This window comes from Adiantum capillus-veneris, chromosome 30 (assembly GCF_014529385.1).
Source record: "Adiantum capillus-veneris isolate H3 chromosome 30, ASM1452938v2, whole genome shotgun sequence".
Taxonomy (NCBI): domain Eukaryota; kingdom Viridiplantae; phylum Streptophyta; class Polypodiopsida; order Polypodiales; family Pteridaceae; genus Adiantum; species Adiantum capillus-veneris.
In genome coordinates, this window is record NC_140960.1 from 39642118 (window position 1) to 39664665 (window position 22548).

At 46.5% G+C, this 22548-nt stretch overlaps 1 protein-coding gene across 2 annotated transcripts in view; it reads right to left on the reverse strand.

Moving 5' to 3' along the window:
* The window catches only part of LOC147417836 (uncharacterized), a 140834-nt gene that overhangs the window by 101938 nt on the left and 16348 nt on the right, over nucleotides 1-22548 (reverse strand). For both annotated transcript variants that reach the window (XM_086507186.1, XM_086507185.1), the window contains exons 2-6: nucleotides 14413-14694; nucleotides 14286-14325; nucleotides 13864-13944; nucleotides 13611-13784; nucleotides 13313-13382 (exon numbers count right to left, since the gene is read on the reverse strand). In XM_086507186.1, coding sequence (XP_086363312.1) covers nucleotides 13313-13382; nucleotides 13611-13784; nucleotides 13864-13944; nucleotides 14286-14325; nucleotides 14413-14600 — 553 coding nt within the window. In that variant the 5' untranslated portion in view covers nucleotides 14601-14694. The remainder of the gene's footprint in view (nucleotides 1-13312; nucleotides 13383-13610; nucleotides 13785-13863; nucleotides 13945-14285; nucleotides 14326-14412; nucleotides 14695-22548) is intronic.

The window sequence follows — 22548 nt, forward strand, 5'->3', positions numbered from 1 at the left end:
GCTTGTGTCGGTTTTGCAGGCGTAATCGCGGTCGATTACAATGGTTTCAAGAGGGCGGTATGTCACAAAGTGATGACGTGGCTACCGACAGCAGAAACCCTAATTTCTGGCAGAAACCCTAAAATTCCTGCAAACCCTAATATCTGGAAACCCTAACCCTAAACTGTTGGCTCAAAACCCTGAGTGGCTGGAAATCCTAATCATGCGGGAAATGCCATGTGGCAGCAGGTACGGATTCCCGGAATTTGCGGAAGCTAAAAAAAAAAAGCAAGCGACGCAATTTTGGCAACTTTTTGCTACGCAAGAGAAAATTGAGAGAGAGAGAGAGAGAGAGAGAGAGAGAGAGAGTTTTGCAGGCGTAATCGCGGTCGATTACAATGCTTTCAAGAGGGCGGTATGTCACAAAGTGATGACGTGGCTACCGATAGCAGAAACCCTAATTTCTGGCAAAAACCCTAAAATTCCTGCAAACCCTAATTTCTGGAAACCCTAACCCTAAACTGTTGGCTCAAAACCCTGAGTGGCTGGAAATCCTAATCATGCGGGAAATGCCATGTGGCAGCAGGTACGGACTCCTGGAATTTGCGGAAGCTGAAAAAAAAAGCAAGCGACGCAATTTTGGCAACTTTTTGCTACGCAAGAGAAAATTGAGAGAGAGAGAGAGAGAGAGAGAGAGAGAGAGAGAGACTGCTTTTGAACTGAAAGCTTATGGGCTCTGCTTTTGGGCAACCCTTGTAATCTTTATATACGTGGTGAGGGCCTCACTTCTCAGAGCATTTGGACGTAGAGTCTGAGAGTGAAACCCTAACCGCTCTTTGTACTCTGACATTGATTTTAATACAAAAAGAAATACCGATAGGGGCGCCAGTCTTTGGGGCCAATATCTCTAGGCACGGAACTCCGCCGGGCCAGTGCAAATCTATTGTGATCTGTGAATTGTTTTGAAGTGGTTATTTGGTGCTGTCGCGATTGATTCTTGACTTGGAGTGTCCAAGTCTGTTACAGTGTCCCATGTATAATGCTCTCTAGAAGTGGTTGAATCCTCAAACTCGCAGCCTTGGCAAGAATTTTGTAGGCTAAGTTGAGGATGGTGATGGGCCGCTACTGTCGAATCTCATCCAAGGAGCCACCCTCCTCGTGAATGAGGTAAATCAGACCCTCGCTCATGCTGTCAGGCATCTCTCCTATGTGTAGGATGTACTGAAAAGCGCTGCAGAGATCTGAGCCAAACAAGTCCCAGTATGCAAGGAAAAAACTGGGAGTCAAACCATCCTCACCTGGACAGCTACTACACGGAAGTGTTCTGAGGGCCGCGTGGAGCTCCTCTAGCTGAAGAGGCAACTCAAGCCTCTAGCACATCTCCTCAGTCACAAGACAATGCATCTGTGCCCAAAGCTGCTCTCTGCATGCATCCTGACACTTTGACTGAGGCTCTGCTGACAGCAGGTCACGGTAAAAGTCTGTAGCAACTGCACGCATGTCCTTTGGCTATGAAGCAATTGACCCGTCAAGCCTCCTCAACTGGCTGACCTGGCATGCGCATGTTGGGGGTCCCATTGTCTCAAAGAAAGCCCCTGTCACTCTGTCACCCACCTGGGTCCACTGAGATACCTGTAGATGGAAAGCAAACTCATGTCGCCACTCTTCTGTGCTGGCAAGCTCCTGGAGAGCCTGCTACAACTGCTCCTCCAACCAAGGACTCTCTGGATGTTACTCGTGCATCCTCTGCAAGGAAGCAACGCCCCGTCAAAGACACTGCTCCTCCTCTCTCACTACAACCAGGCGGGCCGTGGACTCCTGAAGAAATAGATTCACTACTCCCACTCTGCGGTCCGAACGAGAGAAGGTCTCAAAAAACTAGAATGATGCCACACATCTGAAACCCGCAAAGTCATACAAAACCTCTCCCAAGCTATCTGGGGGCCTCACAAAGCTAGAATGATGCCACACATCTGAAACCCGCAAAGTCATACATAACCTCTCCCTACCAGATCAACTCCATGCACAGTAGTATGGCTACCTCCAATCCTGTCAGAGGGGTCCTCCAACATGTTGAAGTCACCCCTGATGCACCATTGCTCTGCCTACGGCCGAGACTCTACAAGATGAGACCAAAACTCTGCAGGTGCACTCGCCACATTGGGCGCATAGATGTTCAGTACGCCCATGAGGCAACCCTGAACCTGCATAGTAATCCATTCAGCCCTGCCAGGCACAATAATCCCTTTGTCCACAATGGACTATTGCCAAGAGTCCGCAATAGTCATACATATCCCTCCCTGGATGCCACCAGGTCCAAATGCAACTGACAAGAATGTCTCATACCGCCCACGCCGAAGCTGACCACAACGTCTAATGCGACTCTCACACAGATGATGCTCTTGTAGCATAAGAAGGTCAATCTCTCCTCCCACAGGCATCGCTGAAGCTCCTGACGCAATCGGCCCCTCTATCGTTGAAACAGGGGCCCACCTAATCCCTGCACATTCCATGAGACGATCCTCATGGGGAGCGAGAGAGAACTGATGTTGCAGCACCTAACCGTGCTATCTTCGAGGCAAGCCTGGATGGGGAGTAATCCGCATCCGAGCGTCCCCGAGATAGGCGTGACTACAAAGAGTGTCTAGCCCAAGCCCAAGAAGAGCGATCCGTTCGCAAGGCAACCTCCTTTGTCCAAGAGTGCTCATCTATCAAAGAAGTGAACCACAATGTGTCTACATCTTGCCGAGTCTGGAGGCGTCACTGAAAACTTGGCCAACGGCCACAGAGTCTGAACCAAATCTATAACCCCTAGGTCTCCCATGCGGTGAGAGAACTCAAAGGTCTGTACCTGCAGCCACTCCAACACTGAGTCTAAACTCCACTCAGGCTGGTCCCTGCCGCATAGGGAAAAAGAGAAGCCAACCACCAAGTCCAAGGCCTCTATCCTTCTAGCTGCAAGGAACAGTACATGAACTCCGAAGCAAGCTGCCTCAAAGTCTGGTGAGGGGTCGCCGAGAAACCGTGTAAAGTCGTAGGCAAAGAAATCCCAACGACGACGAATCTTGAAGCTCGTCAATCTACGAGGAATTGCTACAAAGGGGGACGTCTGCACCAAAAGGGGGGTACGCTGTCGTGCTGTGGCACGTATATAGTGGGAACGGGCATTAAACGATTTATCTTGTGACTTTTTGACGCATAAGTATACTTCATATAATACTCATATGCATAAATAAAAGCTTTCTACCATACCTTAGTATTTATCTTTGAAGTAATATAAATGTACATTACTATTAGAAAGTACTGCAAGAGAAGTATCAATGATTGTGCCTCTTTTTGTCTAAGGGAAAAGCATTTGTATATTTTTTCTAATATCTCAGCTATATCCTACCATGTATAAATTATTTTTTTCTTTTCACATTTATTTAATAATATAACCCTTCAATAATGCATACCTTCTTGGATACATACAAGAAGGACGGACCTACTAGAAGACTTTATGAAAAGGAAGATCCCAAGCTTCTTGGATCATCCCAATTTGAAAATCCAGACCTAAGGACGTGGAGAAAAGGCCAAAACCAAGTCAAGCTCTTTTAGTAAGCCAATTTTGCTTTTTGAAGCATGTCAATCCGAGTTACAGGTCAAAAGTTACAAGGAAAACAGTGAGAAATCCTCTCACAACTACACTGCAAAAAGAGATGGTAATCAGATGAATCAAGTGAAAAGAGGTAATCTTCTTTTTCCATAAAATAAGATATTTGGAGGATAAAAGACATAAGCATGTGAATGTGACACCTCAAAGATGCCTTGAAGGACAAGACACACAAGTTTAGACCCCCTGCTGGAGCCACATAGAAGATGCATAGGTGGGGCCCACATACATCATGCACCCACATGGAGCCTCAACGACCAAAAATGCTGAATTTCATGATATTTTGAGTCCTAATATTGCCCATTTTAAGAAATATCCAAAGAACATTTGATTTGGGCTAATTCTTTAGCCTAATCAAGTGATTATGTAAAACATGGATTCCTCACCTATAAAAATGACAACCTTCTCTTCATTGGGAGCAATTTATGAGTGAGTGAGAATAGCTCAATTCCATAGTGACACACTCATCTTAGTGCCATACTTTCCCTTGAAGAAAGGCTGAAGTCTTGCCTCATCTCTCTCCATTAAGGTGGTGACGATTGCTCTCATGTAAGATATATGTTGCTAGTTTTTCTTTCATTTGCATATCTAGTCCAATACTTGTCTCTAACTCTATCTCTATCTCTCATTATCTATCTTTAATACCACCACCACACTTAGATCTATCTCTAATTCTATCTTTACTCCTTCCATCTCTCTTGTTGTGTCTTAATTGTTTCATTGAAAGGTATTCAAGCAGTAATCTTGTCAATGTAACAGGCACAACCTTCTTGCGGGAAACAATTATGTGTACAAGGTTAGTAACCATATCTTCATCTTTCACAAGCAGCTCTCTCTCTTAAGGTTCTCTGTAACAAATTGTTGACGTGTCAAAGCCCTGAAGAAGGGAGCCAACTTGCAGATGTCGGCCGAGGGGCCTAAACCCTAATTTCTGCCAGAAACCCTAACTGCTGAAACCCTAATTCTGGAAACCCTAACCCTAAAACCTGCAAACCCTAATTCTGCTGCCAGAAACCCTAAAACTGCAGAAACCCTAACCCTAACCCTAAGGACAGATTTCTGCGTTTTGCGCTGGCTGATTACGTGGCAGGCTGTACGGATTTCCGTGATTTACGCTGGCAGCTTTTGGCATTGCTTTTTGGACCAGAAGCTTTTGAGTTTGAAAGTTTTTATGTAGACTGCTTTTTGGACCAGAAGCTTTTGAGTTTGAAAGCTTTTCATGTAAACTGCTTTTTAGGCCAAGGGCCTTTAAATTTGAGGCTAGGGCTCATTCTCTGGCATGCTTCCTGGGGAGGTGCAGAGTCTGGAGTACCGGCTTGTACTTTGATGATGCAATATAAAGAAATACCGAAAGGGGCGCCAAGGTTTGGGGCCAGTACTCTCTTGGGTGGAATTCCGCCACTCCGTGTCGCGTGTCGTCTCTCTCTCTCTCTCTCTCAGTTCAGTTGTTATTGAAGTGCTAAAAGTCTGTTCAGTCTGTTCTTTTTTATTGGCACGTGGTGCCCGCCTTGTGACATTCTCATTCTCTTCCACAAACTCTAGAATCTCCTTGCTACAGGTACTTCTCTCCCCGCAGTATCCTTATTGCCTAAGGACAACAAGAGGGCTTGGGAGAGAAACTCTCTTCTTCTTCTCCTTTCACTTCTTTCACACCTTTATCTTTGAACATACTAAGTATATCATTGATGAATAACCATAATCCACAGAGGCAATTTCTTTCATTTCCATTATGTGCAATCTATTAGGGTCAACATTTCGATTAGTCGAAAGATTCACTTTCAGCAACGCATAGTGTTTCTATTTGAACCTGAAAGGCTCAACGAAATACTTCTCTCACCAGTTCCCATCATACTACCTATTATTGACTATAACTTCTCTTTTGATGTGAATGTGGTTATTTTATTATGAATCAAGAAGATTTGTACTCACAACTAATCCCAATCGCTAGACAAAAACATATACATTATAGTAAGCACAAAGCTACAGTTCCAAAGAGCAATCCCTAGCTTATTTTGACAACAAAGATTAAATATCATTAACTCATCCATTAACCCTTTTATCCTACCCATGATACGATATGATCGTAATCTCGATGTTTTCATTTTTGTTTTGTTTTGACTATCTTTCATGAGTTCTCTCCATCACGTGTGTGTTTGTAAGGGAAAGTGAGCGGCTTCTTTGGCTACATTTCTTCTTTAGCTCTAGAAGCTATGTTATCTACATCTTAGCTCCTTCTCATAACCCTTGAGCTTCCTCACAAACTCTCACAGCAAGAGGCCCGGTGCCTTCCTGGCAAGACCGCCAACTTCTTGACATCGCAAGAAAGGCTGTCCCTCTCTCACCAAGTGACTCGTGGCAAAAGCGCTGCCAAGAGATCTTCTAGCAGCCGAGGATGGTCCTACTCCCTGGGATGGCTGCGAAGAAGGGGCGAGAGGAGATGTGGAAGCAGGGGGGCTCGAGGGAGAGGGAGGGCGGGGAGCGGCAGGGGGAGGAGGGCGAGGTGGAGAGGCGGAGGGAGGAGGCGGGGGGGGAGGGGCGGAGGGGAAATCGGGGAGAGGAGGGGCTTTCGGAGGTGAGGCTGAGGTGGAGGGTAGAGCAGGGACCTCGTCTTGCTGAAGAGGGTCGAAACGGTTCCTTGTGGGAACCCACTGCTGCTGCATTGGAGCTTGGAGACCACTCTGAGTGCCAGGATGGCATGGTGGCCTCTGTCGACGTCGACCACAAGCCTGCTGCCAGCCCTCCTCCGCTTGAGCCCCAGGCTCGGAGAGTGGCTCTGCTTGTATACCATGTGACTCTGTTTGCTGCTGCTGGCCAACCCTTGACGGCTGGAGCTGAGCCTACGGTGTAGGTCGGGGTCTCCTCCGTGGACAGGCCTTTGCAAGATGGCTTGTCTGACGACAAATAAAACACTGATTCGGGAGGCTTGAATACTCCACGCTTTGACGTAACCAACCACCACTCACCCAAGGCAGTAGGATGACCTTCAGGAGAGTGTGGGTGTCCGAACCAGAACACGTACTGTGGGGATGCCGACCGCCTTGGTAGCTACAGAGGCTGACGTGAGAGGTGTCTCCAAGACAATCCCAATCACTGAGCGTATCTTGGAAAGGAGCGAAGGTACTCTCGCAGGCCGGGGAAGCGGATTGAAATGGGCAGGTCTGCCTCCTCGACAAGAACGTCGGTAGCTAGGTCGAACCCGTGGTGCTACTATCGAAAGTGTGCTCGAACTGCTCGGATTACGAGGAGGCTCATTGAAATGGACGCCATCTCGGGAGTCTCAAACTCTATCTAGTAGTAGCCACGTCCGAGAAAACTAAACATCCAGAATCTTGCCCAACTCGGCTAGAAGGCGAGCCTGAAGGAGATCACGCACCTCTCCTCTGCTAGGTCGGGTGCCGATGATCTTGCAAATGACGAAGGTCACTTGGAGGCGCTCCACCTTTGCGGCTATGCTCGCTTGCTCTGTCGGCGAGAGAGCAAGTCGGATGGTGGGCTCTGCAAGGTTGGGCGAGGGTCCTTCTGAAGGGTCTCTCAGGGGTGGAGCACGAGCCTCCATCTGTGTCTGCTGCTACAAAAGAGCGATAGGGATGAAGGCGAGGCCAAGCCTTGCTGGAGATGGCACACTAAACCACGATTGAGCAGCAGGGCGAGTCCTTCGAGCAAAGCCGGGGGAGGGGGGAGGAAGGGTTCTCGACTACGGGCTATGAGGCAACGAGGGGGGGGGGGGGGGACAGTGTGTGCGGGGGCTGTGGGCAGCGAACGAATGGGGAGGAGGCGGCAATGGCGAGTACAGGTGGCGAGGGGAAGCGGCTGAGCACATTGCACTGGCTAGTCAAGCGCGCAGCATGGGCAGCGCGCAGCATGGGCAACGCGAGGGTGGGAAAGGGTAACAGGTGCAGGCGAAAGGGGGGCGCGATAGCAGCAGCAAGCAATAGCATTTCAGCCTTTCATTTCATTCCATTTCATTTCACTTTAGCTCAGTTTAGTTTCAGTTTTCAGTCTTTTACACAGACATTGTATCAAATTGACCATTTGTAAACTCTTGTCTCATGGGTCACTTTGGCCTTTTGAAGACGTTAATATATCATTTCATCTCTCTCTCTCTCTCTCTCTCTCTCTCTCTCTCTCTCTCTCTCTCTCTCTCTCTGTGTGAAAATAAGCTATTGAACCATTGTTTTCAACAATGGAGACCAAGATCAGCTCATCCCAGTGTGACATGAAACGTTTCGTGGTTTCGCCCGTTTCGGGGTTTCGAGGTTTTGAAACGTTTCTTTTCAGGGCACAAAAATTATGAAACAGGTTTCGTAGAAATACATTTAAATAAAGATATAAAAATATATATTTATTTATATATGCATGCATGCATGTATGGATGTATGTATGTAAGTATGTATCTATGTATGGATGGATGGATAGATTAAAGATTCATGTGTGTGTGTGTACATACGGACTAGTAAACTGGCTTTATTATGTACTCTTATTAGTGTTTATACACATACATATGCATATGTATAAGCACACGTGTATAATAGACATACATACATACATATACGTGTGTACATATATACATATATGTACGTATGTATATGTATGTACAATGTGCATAAAAGAGAGGCAATAGTGCAAAGAGAGTACAAAAAAATCTTTTTAAACTACTGAAATTTTTAAAAAATCACTAAATTTTTTCAAAAAATTGACTTTTTTTTTTCGGGCAGTTTCCCGTTTTGTGAGTTTCGCCGAAACGTTTCGTCCGTTTCGGGGTTTCGAGGTTTCATACCTATGAAACGCGTTTTTGCGTCACACTGGCTCATCCCTGTGCAAGTCTCTTTCGATGGTAACGAAGGCAACATTCAATGGTCACGAACAAGAGGATAACACACGTGGAAAAAGAGATGAAAGAGTGGAAAACGGAGGGTGGAGAGAGAAGGCCAACCTCATCCAAATGGTCTTCAACGAGGGCAAGCAATGGAAAAAGGAGAAAGAAGACTTTCAGGGGGAAGTCCAAGCGCTCCGGGAGGAAGTCTCAGCCTTCAAGCAAGAGCTTGCGGAAACTAGAGTGGGGAGTAGACTTGAAGAAGGAGAAATTCAGCCTTCGATGATAGATGAACTGAAAGTCATCAAAGAACAAGTGTGGAAGATCAAACAAGAAGAGAAGCAACATGAGGCAAAGACGTCATCGTGGGTAGATGTAATCACGAAAACATAGAAGGTAGATGAGGCTGAGAAATGGACAGAAGTTTCCAAGAAATCCAAAGGCAAAGAACCAACAGCCATCCCCACTCCCACAATCATCAACATGACTCTAGAGGAAGAGCAAAGGAGGAAGGCTAGAGCTTCACATGTACGAGTGACCGGTCTAAAAGACTGTGGAGGGGGAAGTCAAAGAACTTCTAATTATGATGGGTATTGAGGCCACTCACACAAAGGCATGGAGAGTGGGGAAGAAGAGAGAAGGAAATGGGCAAACTTCAAAGGAGAGAGCATTGATCCTTCACTTCCCCTCCATGGAAGCAAAGAAGGATTTCTTGAAGAAGCGTCCTACACTACAGAAGACTGGGATATTCCTTGGGAATGACCTCACACTCTCACAGCTTGCTCATATGCAAGAAGTTATGCCTGAGATAAGGACAGCCTGAGAGAAAGGAAAATTGGGCTTCTATAGAGATGGACGAGCGATTCTTATGGAGAGGTGCTCCGCATGATGGCGCGAGACTCAAAGTTGCTACTTGGAATTGTAATGGATCTCTGCGCGTTGATGTGGGTGCTTTTGAGGATAGTTTCATTGGGAGGGACATCATCTTCTACTCTAAGACACATCAGGCCCATGGCCAATCTATGCCACATGTCAGCGGATACAAACGGAAGATAACTTGCAAGCAAGAGACTCCACAGTGTGCAAAATGTGTTGGTAAGCACTACAAAGGTCTCGACCAAGCAAGTCCCAAAACTCCAAGAAGAAACTAGAAGTCAAACCATCCTCCCTTGGGATTGGAGAGAGACACAAGCCTCTGACGCATCTCCTCGGAGACCAAACAAGGCGTCAGTGCCCACACCTGCTATTTGCATGCATCTCGACGCTCTGCGGTTGAGAGCAACTCGGGGTAAAAGTCAGTAGCAACTGCACGCATATCCTTAGGCTCTGTAGCAACTGACCCATCGGGTCTCCTCAGCTGGCAAACACAGGTGTGTGCATGGCAAGGACCCACAATCTCAAAGAACTCACCAGTAACTCTGTCACCCACCTTGCCTTACGATGGAAGACAAACTCGTGTCGCTACTCCTCAATGGTGATCAACTCCTGCCGAGCCTGCAGCATCTGCTTCTCCATCCAAGGGCTACCTAGGTGACCTTCTTGCATCTACTGTAAGGAGGCAATGCCGCGTTGGAGCCTCTTCTCCACCTCCCTTGTCGCAGCCAAATGAGTTGTAGACTCCTAGAGGAAGACACCACTAAGCTCCATAAGGCTAGTGGCCCCAAATTCTCTCTCCAAAGCGCTACAACCTACTCTCTGAGAATCCTCTCTAGGATGCATAGCACGACACTGCCAGTGTGCCACCCCTCTGCCTATCTGACACAGTAAGAATCACTAGCGCATGGTCGGAAAAAGTAGTCCTGTCAAAATGCAGACTGATCCTCCCATGTCACAAATGTGGTTACTAGCGTAAAAAGGATCCATCTTGGATAGATTCACGCCCCCTACTCTGCGGTCCGATCAAGAGAAAGAGAGGCTATTTGAGGGACGTACAAAGCCTGCATACTATCATACATCCGAAATGCTCAAAGTCATACATAGCGCTCCCAAGCAGCCAGCTCAGCCCCGTGAACAATAGCATGGCTGCCTCCAATCCTATCCGAGGGGTACTCCAACATGTTGAAGTCCCCCACAACGCCCCATTCCTCTGCGTGAGGCAAGAACTCCACAATATGTGACCAAAACTCAGCCCATGCACTCGTATGATTGGGCGCATAAATGTTCAAGAAGCCCAGAAGGCTACCTTGAAGTTGCATGGTGAGTCGTGACCCACTAGGCCCTACCTGGCACAATAATACCTCTACCCACAATGGCCTGCTGCCATGAGTCCACAATAGTCATACATACACCTCCCTAAACGCCGCTAGGCCCAAAGACAGTTGACCAGAAAGTCATTCCACAACACCAAATACAGCTCTCACAAAAAATGACGATCCTAAAGCACAAGAATATCTATTGTTAAAACCCGCAAGGCATCTCTAAAGTTCCCGTCGCAATCAACCCCTCTGCTGCAAAAACTAGGGTCCACCTAGACCCTGCACATTCCATGAGACTATCCTCATGAGATAAGTGAGAGAAGACCGATGTAGTTGCAACAGCCAACCTTGCAATCGTCGTGGCCGGCTTGGATGGGGAGTAATCGGCATCCAAGCGACCCTGAGAGAGGCGTGTCTGAAGTGACTGTCCAACCCATGCCCAAGAAGAGCGTGAAGTCTGTAGGGCTACATCCTCTATACAGGAATCCCTCATGTACAAATACATAACAAGGAGCACTTTGAGTGTCTACAAAGAAGTATACCACAATGTGTCCATCTAGCTGCATCAAGTGGCATCACACTGAACTTGACTAGTGGCCAAAGTCAATCTGCATATGAAGCACTGGTTCGGACGTCCCGAATACTCCACTCTAGTGAAGCCAGCCGCAACTCACCCTAGGTAGAAGCCTGAAGGACTACCTTTAGGAGAGAGTGGGTGTCCCGAACCAAAACGCGTACTGTAGGTATGCATGCGGCGTTGGCAGCGAGCGACTGAAGCTGCCGTGTGCGGAGTCTCGAAGGCTGTCCCAATCTCCGAACCGATCCTAGATAGACGCGGGAAGTACTCTCCCCGCAGGCCAGGGAAGCAAACCGAAATGGGCAAGTCTGCTTCCTTGCAGAAGCTGAGTCAAACCCATGGCGCCACTGTCCAAAATGAGCCCTAACTGCTCTGATGGCCAACGGGCTCATCGAAATGACCTTAGAAGCCGTATCGGGAGTCTCAAACTCTATCTCGTAGTAGCCACACCCAAGGAGGTGTATGTCGATGATCTTTCCCACCGAGGAGGTTGCACACCTCGCCTCAGCTGGCCAGCTGCTGACAATCTTGTAGATGACAAAGGTGGCCTGCAAGCCTCCACCTTTGCTGCAAGGCTTGCTTGCTCCATTGGTGATAGAGCAAGTCCGATGGTGGGTTCTGCAGGGTCGGGTGAGGGGGCTTCATCTGAGTCCCTCTTAGGCGGAGCAGGAGCCTCCATCCGTGTTTGCTACTGTGAAGGAACAATGGCGAAGGAGGCCCGAAGACGGAGATGAAGAACGGAAGAATTTCAAGAAATACGGGGGGCGGAAAAGGCCAGCGGAAGGGAGGAGGGTGGAGCAGTGCTAGCGGGGAAGGCAGCACGAGCAGGGGAGGAGGAGGGAGGGGGAGAGCGCAATGGCGGGGATGGCGCAGCGAGAGGGGGGGGGGGGGGGGGGGGAAGGGGGGGGGTAACGTATGCTTATCTTTCCATCTTTTGAGTAGGCTTTGAGCAGTTACCTCGCGGCACAAGTGTATATGTTAATTGTGCCAAGATGGGGTACCAAATTTGGGCATCTTCGATACATTTTTGCAGAATTTCAGTGTATGTTGCAGTGCTCAATTAGAGTATCTTCTGTTGTATTCATGATATGGCAGCCTGCAGGAAATTATGTGTTGGTAGGGTTGTGGAGGCTTGCATGTATTTTGAAAGATGTACGCTTTGGAGTTTTTTATAAAAGAGTGATTTGTGAAGGGCAATCCTTTGTTTCCAAGTGCACTGGATGTGAGCCACAAATCCCTGCATGGTCTCTTGGGTACCGACTTGTAAATTAAGCTTTGTTTGGGTTATGGCTATTTAGTTCAAAGTTTGACGCTCTTGCACAACACTGCTATAGGGGTTCTGCAATGTTTGTTGCCTAAAAACGGCTCCAAAAGGCCTAAAAAAACCTATAAGACCAAAAAATTACATCATAATCAAATGATCCATATGTCTAATACAAAACACTAAGGTAAAAATGCTAAAATATGTAAACTCAGAAGTGAATATATAGACCCAAAATTTCCCCAGTAGGCTGTCACTAAACTCTCTCAAGGGCTGCTACAACATTGTATTAATCTCCTCCTCTGTGAAGAACCTCCTAGGAGTTGCTCTATGCCTCTCAATAATGGCCCAGATCCAGCCATGGAAAACATATCATTGCCACAATCGAGTAACGCTATGATCATATGGATAGCATGTCACATGAGCTTAAACAGTAGACTACTTGCAAACCCCCAATGTCTCTGTGCTTCTGAATGGCGAAGTCTCTATGCTGTGATCAGGCCTAATTGTTTATTCTTCAAAACCAAAAACCAAAATTCAATAACTAATACAAAGCTAACCACTGTTTGTTTGTTTCATGTGTTGGAGCAATCATAATCACTTCATCGGGCCTCAGCCCTATCATACTGTAGTGCCGATTCCTAAGGAGATGCTATAAAGGTCAAAGCAGGTATAAGACAGCTATGGAGAGAATAGACAGGAGCTTAACCATGACATACTTTGGTCAATGGTGAGTTGCGGTCAGACTAGGTCACTGCTGACCTATGAGCACAAGAAGCAACATTGAATGTGATACAATGTACACAACAGTTTATGGCTTTTTTAATAGATGTACCATCAATGGATGGGTCCAATGCTGTGACGCCATCTGTGCCAAAATACCACCAGGGGAAAACTGTTTTACCCTGTTACACAAGAAAATTTGCTGCTAAGTTTGAGAAAATGAATAACCTTACAATGACGATGATCCCCATAATATACGGAGGAAAAAAATTGAAAGCTACGATGCTCCTTTTCCACACACAAAAATACTTTACTTTTAAAATGAAGGCATGACATTCCATAGGAATACAAGGGACAAAAATTTTCTATGCGTAGAAAAAAAAATCATGTGACTAATGTGTTTACGGTACCGTCTGCATTGCAACTGTCCAGAAGTCTTTGGCAATCGAAGGGGGAAGAGCTAGAATGACAACATTGCTTGGATTGAGACTATTGAGTATCTCTTTTATTTGACTGGCACTGACAGAAGAATTATCTCCAACATCCAATACTCTCATGCTCAAGACTCTCTGGATCACTAGTTGCTGCATCATACCACAAATGAGAATTAAAAAGAGCATTGCACAGTTGTATGGATTGCAGCCAATGAGTGTTTAGGACTACCTGAATAGAACTAGCCAGACTTAAGCTGTAGTAGTCCTTGGCACAAATTATAGTTGCATTCCAAATCTCTAGCTTCTCCATCTGAAAGCATGTCTGGGTATGAATGGCACACCAACTCCATAAAAGCGGCATGCAGTAAGATACTGAATTTCGAGTAACAATGACCAACAGACTAGCTAAAGAAGATAGATAATTAAACTTCTATATGCCATCAGCTAACAGCTCCGTTTTTATAACTTTTGGCATCCATGTTCCCAATGTTGCTGGAGCCTAGGATCCCAAGTATGGATGCCTCTCTATTAAGATAAGAACAAGAATAGGAAACAGCAAAGCAGCAGACAGAGAGCTGACAATACAAAGATTATGAAATTCACTTTGGCACCTTTATAAGCAAGCAGACCAAGGAAAACATGCACACCTACCACACTTAACATGGCCAATGTTTGATGTTTATCACCATACCTGCAAGATGAAAAGACATTGCAAATTACTATGACAAGACCTAAACATTTCAAGTTATGACAGTTCTACTCCAGTTGTGAGCCATACACAGTCCGAAAGAAATTTGGGTAGTTGTTTCTATTGGAAAGTGATTCATGTGTAGCTGCAAATGAAACAATGGGGGTCTCTTGCTCGAAGTACTGAGTAGCAGAGAGAGCAGCCCCACTGCAAGCAGGGCCAACAACTCCAATCAAATTTGTTTGATCTAAGACATGAGAGAGACTCAAAACTTTCATCCAGCTGCATGATGTGTCTGCCAAAACAGCCTCCAATTGATAGGTTCTGTTCTCCGAGTTCAATACTTCCAAAGCCACCTGAAAAGCGGACTGCCTGCACAGGAAGCCACAATTTTCACCTATAAGAATGGGGATATGATCATAAGAATAAATAAGACTTTAATAAGTATAGTTGTATGCTTTCAAATACAAAATAACTCCCTTTGTTTTTCGTTTGCATGGATCCTTCTATAAGTTAATGAAACATTGCAACTATTATTTCGGTTTTGTGCACATCAGAATTACTGGCTTAAAAGCCAGGTATTCTTAATGCGTCAAATTTGACCACAGCATGAAGACAAGAATATTCCATAATCCAGGCAGAATAGTAATAGCCAACAGTGGCCGCACATAAATGACAATGGGGTCCTACGATCATAAACGCACTTAAATTTACTATTTCAGCCCTGTCCAACAGCATCCGGGGAGCGCCCGGCCAAGTGCGAATGCATACTTTCCCATCAGACTCACCCTGTGTGTCATGTGCAGTGGAATTGAAATGGTGGAGATCTACGTTTTACTCTTCCACAAATCTTTTGCATCTTTCCTTGCGTTAATAATTGTTTTTATCTTGAATGATGGTTCCTTTTACTTTCCCTAATGAGAGGGAATGAGAGAGAGCGGTCAAGATGTGTAGAGGGGGAGGGGGGGAGAGAGAAGAGGAGAATGACACCCAATGGGGTCCCAACCAACCCTCTCAAGACCCCCCACACCGTTGCCGATGTGGTGTTTGCTTTTGATTGCATAAATGGAATGTACACACATGCAATACCTCAAGTGCACACTCTACTGACTCAAATGGTGAAAATCGCTGCAGTAACTCCTCAAGATGAAGCACCTCTGGGGCTGATTTGATGCATCTTTGGATCCTTCTCAATGTGGGATTGCAGATGGCCACCAAGGGGACACAGATCTCGACGATGCCGATGATGGACAGCAATGGGAGCACTCGATGCCGACAAGGGAATGGCCGAGGAGAGGCTCGATGGGCTGCCGAAGTACCAGATCGCATCTGAGAGACCGCAATAGAAAGGACTGAAATCTGAAAACGCTGAGACTGATCTGCTGTGGGGGAAGTGCTAGGGCTCATCTTCTGTTGCCAAGAAAATGTGAGAGTGCGCGTGTGTGGAAGAGAGAGAGAGAGAGAGAGAGAGAGAGAGATGAAATGAAATGAAATGAAATGTTATATTAACGTCTTCAAAAGGCCAAAGTGACCTATGAGACCAGAAAGTTACAATGTGATGGATCTGATACAAAGTCAGAGTACCAAGATGACAAATGACAAAATAAAATACAATGGAATCCTAAACTGCTAGGTGTGAACTAAGCAGCTAGCTCGGCTAGCTAGATCACAAGAAATCCAGCATCGGTCGCTGGCGGATCTCATCAATCTCCTCCATGGTCAGTAGTCTGACCGGGCGTCGTGCATGTCGAGCCAAAGTGAGAGAGAGAGAGAGAGAGAGAGAGAGAGAGAGTAGACCACAAACGCTATGCGTAGGAAAGGGGGCGATCATCCCCCCACTAACTACCACAGCAAGAGACCCAATACAATCAGATGATGGAAGTGGGTACCCCCTTGGCCCCATAAATAGGTGCCCAAGGGGAGGTAGGGCAATGCCAGATAAAATCCCCACAACCCAACAAGAAATAAATGAAATACGAGGGCGCTCGGACAAGGTGGGCAGCTAGCCCAGAAGTGTGCGGCCGGACAGTGCAGTCTAAATGCATATGCAAAGGGTGGCCAGCCCGGAGGCACACTAGCCATACATGTATGCCCTAGACCTGTGAAGCAGCAGAGTTAAATCTAACACCCCCTTTGAGCACCGGATGTTGAACAAACCGCAAGCCGAAGATGTGAGGCAAATGATGAAGATGTCTGCTGCCATGTCCACTGAAGGAAAATACTCCGGCAAACTCTGCGAGTGTAGCAGCAGTCTGGGGTGTCCCGACTGCCAAGAAATCTCCATGGGAAAGTGCCGTCACAAGCAGTGTAGTAAACTGTTGTACTCCGCCAATACAGGGTGAAGATACTGCGTGAAGGTCCCAAACTAAGTGTGAAAACAACTCCTCATCGTAAAAGAAGTGCCAATAGACCTGCAGGTGTCCAGCCCAATAGGATCTCTGATGTCTGTAGTCAAACCGTCTGGAGAAAATGGGGAAGCCCAGGAACCATCATGAGAATGACCGGAAGCCTGTCAATGCATGAACCTGTAACCCAGTGTGGCCAGGTGGCTAAGCTGTGTAAAGCTCCAGGAAGGCCAGATGTAGCAATCTACGTCGTAAATGTCCTCCGAAACAAGGAAAGCCAAACTAAACAGTCTGCACTATAGAAGCTACCGTAAGCTGCAGCAGTCTCAGGGCGTGGTGAGGCAGGCCGGGCAATGTCACCCTGATAGACTGCACGGACCACCACCGAATGGTGTCCTGTCAGTAGGTAGGGTAATCCAAGATAAGGGGAAAGCCAAAATCAACAGTCTGCGTTGTAAAAGGGCCTCTAAGAAGAGGTGCGGTCAGACCAAGCTGCCTGCACCGTAATCATCCTGTTGAAGTAGGGAAGTTGTCTGTATCTCCTACCTCCAATCCTCCAGGGTCAACCAAAACAGAATCCGCGCCAACGACACCAAATCGCATCTCCGTGTGGCTCTTAATGTGAATGAGCTGGGAGAGCACCTTTGCCCAGGTCGGGGGATGAATCTGCTGTGAGGTTACCGAGGGTGAGTGTAAGCAACTCTGAACGTAGCAATCCAAATGATCAGAAGTATAGAAGAGCAACTGCACTACCATCCAAGCCAAGCTCTGGGTGACTCCGAATGTAGTCGCGGGATGCATGATCTCCCGCATCTCACAGGTAAACTCTCCAAGAGAGTCCAAAGCACCGAAGTCCCACTCCAGTCTGTAGATCCAAGCAATGAACCTGTCCAAGAAGAGATCCAAGATCCTCTCCCCAATTCCATTTAGATGCTCCTTCGTAAGCAAGTGATCTGACGTGTCGAGGTCAAGTGGTAAGTGTCTGTCCACCCAAGATGGTGGTGTCCTCTCTGGGAATGTCGGAATCCCATATGCCATGAGCATGGCCATTTCTTGTGTGAACTCCTCTGATGAGTGCATAGGTGTGTCCATAGAAAACCACAAGTTGTCACTAGCGTGTGACTACTATCTATTATTTTTGTTGATTTCTTTCTTATTATTTATTTACTTTCACTTTTTGGAAACACCCCTCGGGAAATCTAGCTGCCCTGCATTGCATAGCTAGTGTGGAACTGTCCAGAGGGAGTCCAGGCTTGAGGGCAAGAGAGCACTAAGGTTGGACAAAGACTATGGTTAGCCAAAGTGGGGTCATTGACTAGCCAAAGTGGATTCCTTTGCTACAGAGGCTACATTTCAGTTCTGGGTGTGGCTGCAGTGTACAAAGGGGGTCAGATGACCAAGAAAGATACAATGGCAGCATCTCCTAAAATTTAGGGAACTGCTATTTTGGGACCTGAAAATGTCTTCGCGTCATTACGTGCAGTTTGACATGGGGATCATTTTGTTACTCTATGGCCAAGTCAACAGAGGCTGCAGGTGAGATATTTTTAGACCCGAGGGTCTAAAGCGGGAAAATGCACAAATGAGTGACACTTGGCACTCTGAGGCCAGTTTACTACTTATAGAGAAGGCAAAAACGTGATTTTCAGTTGTGAGCTCATTTTCAACTTCCTGTCATAGGTTAAGAGCTATGGAGTGCTTGCTTTCCCGCTACAGGTGCGGGAGCTCGAGGACTTGCTACGGATGCCACCGGCACGCGAAACAGAGCCCAAAACAGTAAATTACAGCCTGCTGTGTATTTTTGCAGGTTAAGGGTTTTGCCCCTAAACGGTCTCTAATACCCCTAGGAGGTTCGGGGACGCGAGGGGACCGCTGTACAGGTGATCTGGCGCATTTTCGGGGCTGAAAACAGAGAATTCAGCGTGCTGCAGATTCTCGCCAGGTTTTGCAAAGTGCCCATATGCGTCGGGAAAGTCGTTCAATGCGTGGGAATACTGACTGTGAAGGGTCCTAGTACAGTTATGCTGCCGAAATCGGGCCGGAACAGTTGAAATTCAGCCAAGCTTGTGCGGGGCAGCTTCTAGGGAACCACAACGTTTATTTTAAGCAATAAAGAAATACCGAAAGGGGCGCCTAAGTTAAGGGCAAATCTGGTGTTGGTCTTCTCATACAGGTGCATTCTAGCAGCCTGTATCCCTTTCCCCCGTGTTGTGTCTTGAAAGTACAGGTAGAATAAACGACTAATAATGGGTGAAAGCTAAATCAAGGTTTGAAGTAAAGTCTACCGTCCTTTTTGAAGTTAACAGGCCGGTTTCATGGTTCCATCCCCGGAATTAAATCACTTTTTCCCATAGAAGTGAGCCTTGGTCAGTTTGGGCTTGAAGACACAGGGGATCATAGACCAGACACAGGAAATTGCAATCATGGCTGACAGACCAGATGATGTGACTGAAGAGGTTTCCTCTTCGCAGGGTCAACAGACACATGAAGTGGGTGAGTCTTCAAGACCGCCACAGACAGATGATGATATATTCAAGACCCAGTTGGCTACTGCTGTGGCTATGTTCACACAAGTAATGCAGAACCCGAGGTTTTTAGCCTTTCTGCAACCTCCTCTTCCGTCTCAGCAAGTTGGGTCACCGGATCATATTCAAAAGCATGTTAAGGCTCAAGCACAGGTGATTCATATTGCAGAGTCAATGGAAACACCTGTACACTTGACAGAGAACATGCAGTCTCCACAACCTGTGCCTAAGGTGCAAGAACAGGTGGCTGAGATGCCAGTCCTTCAAGCTGTACCAGTTCAGCCCGCCACCTTTCAGCAGCCTATAGCTGGTTCTAATGGGCAGGGAAGCAACCTACACGCTATGCAACAAGTCTTCCCACCACCTTCAGTACACCCTGGCTATTTTGGAGGTGGATCGGTATTCCAGAGCATGGCTGGTCATGCACCTGGAAATCAGTTTCACACGCCAGGAACAGTGTTCGGGGGTGCTCAAACGATGATGCCTAACCCCATGTATGGTGTCACGGGCATGATACCAGGATTTCAAAGCACTCAGGGCCAATTTTGGGATGCCACATGCAAATTTTGGTATGGCTGGAATTACAAATCAGTAGCCAAATATGGCATTTCCAGGTCAACTTAATTGCAGTCAGGGAACACAAATGAACCCTAATAGTGTTCCCATGTTTCAGTCACTCCCATATGACAATTTAACGCCGCTGGAGAGGCCAACTCCGTACAAAGGTGGCAAAGGTGTGACTTTCACGACCTTTGCAGGGTTTGATGACAGGAAGAAGGCTCTATCATTCCTCCAGCAGTTTGACAAGGCCTATGCAGGGGGAAACTTTACAGAGGCTTCAAAGGTCCGCAAGGCAGCCACTTTCTTGGCAAGGAATGCAGGACAATGGTGGACAACTTTATTGCTTCAAGGGCAAGCTCCGTCCACATGGATTTACTTCAAGAAGATTTTTGCAACAGCATGGTTATCTGATGACTTTGAAGCAGATGTCATGACAGAATGGCACCAGCTCAATGCTGCCACTTGCAAGAATCTGGATGACTACAATTGGAAGTTTTGGAAAGCTCTACTTCCAGTAACTTCCTATAGGTTTGTGCCATTGACAAAACAGATTGAAAATACTGTTGTGGCCTACCCAAAGGATTGAGAAAGTACTGCACGAAGACCAAAGTCACTACTTTGACGCAGCTCATCGAGGTAGCAGACACTTGCAATGGTTTGCTCAAGGGAGAAGATTGTGAATTCAATACTGGCGTCAAGGAAGGATCATCCAAGAAAAATTCAGCGAAGAAGTATGTTCCCAAGGAGGCTCCGAAAGTGACTCAGGAGCCCGCCAATGCAGGGAAAGACAAAGCTACGGCTGAATCAGAAAAGGGACCACCGAAGAAATGGAAAAGACGTTTCCCTCGCAAGTCGGAAGAGCAAAAGAAGGTCTTGAGGTCAGAGAACAAATGCTTCATCTATGAGCAGCCTAGCCACATTGCTTACAATTGTCCTACAAAGAAAAGGCCAGCAGATTCTGAAGACAAGGAAGACAGGAAAGGAAAGAAGCCCATGGCTGGTTTAGTGCCAGATATGGTGGGCGACAAGCCAAATTCAGATGCAAGTGAGCTTTGCAGAGCATGGGGAAAGGTCAGGGATCAAACAGTGCTTATCTTCTTTGATCCAGGTGCCAAAGCCAACTTCATTTCCCCAGAATTGGCTTCAAAGTTGGGAATCAGACCTGGAGAGATGGGGTATACAGCAGAGGCAGGTTTGGCAAGTCCTAGCCATACAGAGGCTATGACACCCATCATTGGAAAGTTGCGCCTACATATCCAGTCCTATGTAGATGCTGAAGAATTTTACATCATGCCACTAGACGGATGTGATGTGTTGTTAGGTATTCCTTGGTTATTTCGTGTACAGGGAATCATGGATGCCTACAACAAAAAGATCATTGTACAGAGCAGGGGAAAGACTCACATTCTGGATGTAAAGCTTAAAGGGGAGTCTATTCCCACTGTATCAGCTTCTGCTATTACTTCTGTAATGAAAAAGCATCTTTCTGCGTACTTGGTTTTTGCACGTGAAGTGTCAGATTGTGATGAATCAAATTTATCTGTGCTAGATAAAGAAAGGTCAATGTTTTTACAACAGTATAGTGACTTTTTTTCCGATTCATTACCGTCTCAATTACCGCCAGAGAGACCCGAGGACCATGCGATAGATTTGGTGCCAGGCAGTAGCCCACCAAATAAGCCTCCGTACAGGGTTAGTGCGGCTCAGCAGAAAGAGATAATGGGCCAAGTACAAGAGCTGTTAGAAAAGGGGCTGATTCAGCCCAGTTCATCTCCATTCTGTTCTACAGTGTTGTTGGTGCAGAAAAAGGATGGCTCATGGCGTATGTGCATCGACTACCGTGCACTGAACAAGAATACCATCAAGAATAGGTTCCCTATACCTAGAATTGATGATATTCTGGACAAATTAGAAGGAGCAGCTATGTTTAGCAGGATAGATCTAAAGAGTGGGTACCATCAGATCCGCATTAGATCAGAGGATGTGCACAAGACTGCTTTTAGAACGACGTTTGGCCTTTACGAATTTTTAGTGATGCCCTTTGGTCTCACAAATGCTCCTGCTACGTTCAATAGGATGATGGACAGAATTTTCCGTCCACACCAGCAGTTTGTTGGTACATTCTTTGATGACATGATAGTCTACTCAAAGAATGAAGAGGAGCATAGGCATCACTTGGCCATTGTGTTCAAAGAGCTACGCAGTCATAGGTTGCTCATCAATGCAAAGAAAAGTGAGTTTTTTTTGGAAGAGATTCACTTTCTGGGGCACATTGTCTCAAAGGATGGTGTCAGAATGGATCCTGCAAAAGTTGAAGCCATCAAGTCATGGCCAGATTTGAAGACGGTGCATGATGTCCGAAGTTTCTTGGGACTATGCTCCTATTACAGAAGGTTTATCCAAAATTTCGCTGAGATTGCTTCACCTTTACATGCTCTTCAAAAGAAGGCAGTCACCTTTAGATGGACACAGAAAGAGATTTCAGCTTTTAATCTCTTAAAGGAAAAGATGACTTCAGATCCAGTCATTGTGTTGCCAGATCTTAGGAAGTCATTTGTGGTCCAGTGTGACGCCTGTGGTAGTAGCATTGGTGCAGTGCTAATGCAAGATGGCAGGGTAGTAGCCTATGAGAGCAGAATTTTGCAAGGGCCAGAGATGACCATGCAGGTCTATGAGAAAGAGTTACTAGCTGTGATTCATGCGCTCTTAAGTTGGAAACACTACCTGCTAGGTGCAGATTTCGTTGTCCAAACAGACCATCAGACCTTGCGATACTTCTTGACACAGACAAAGTT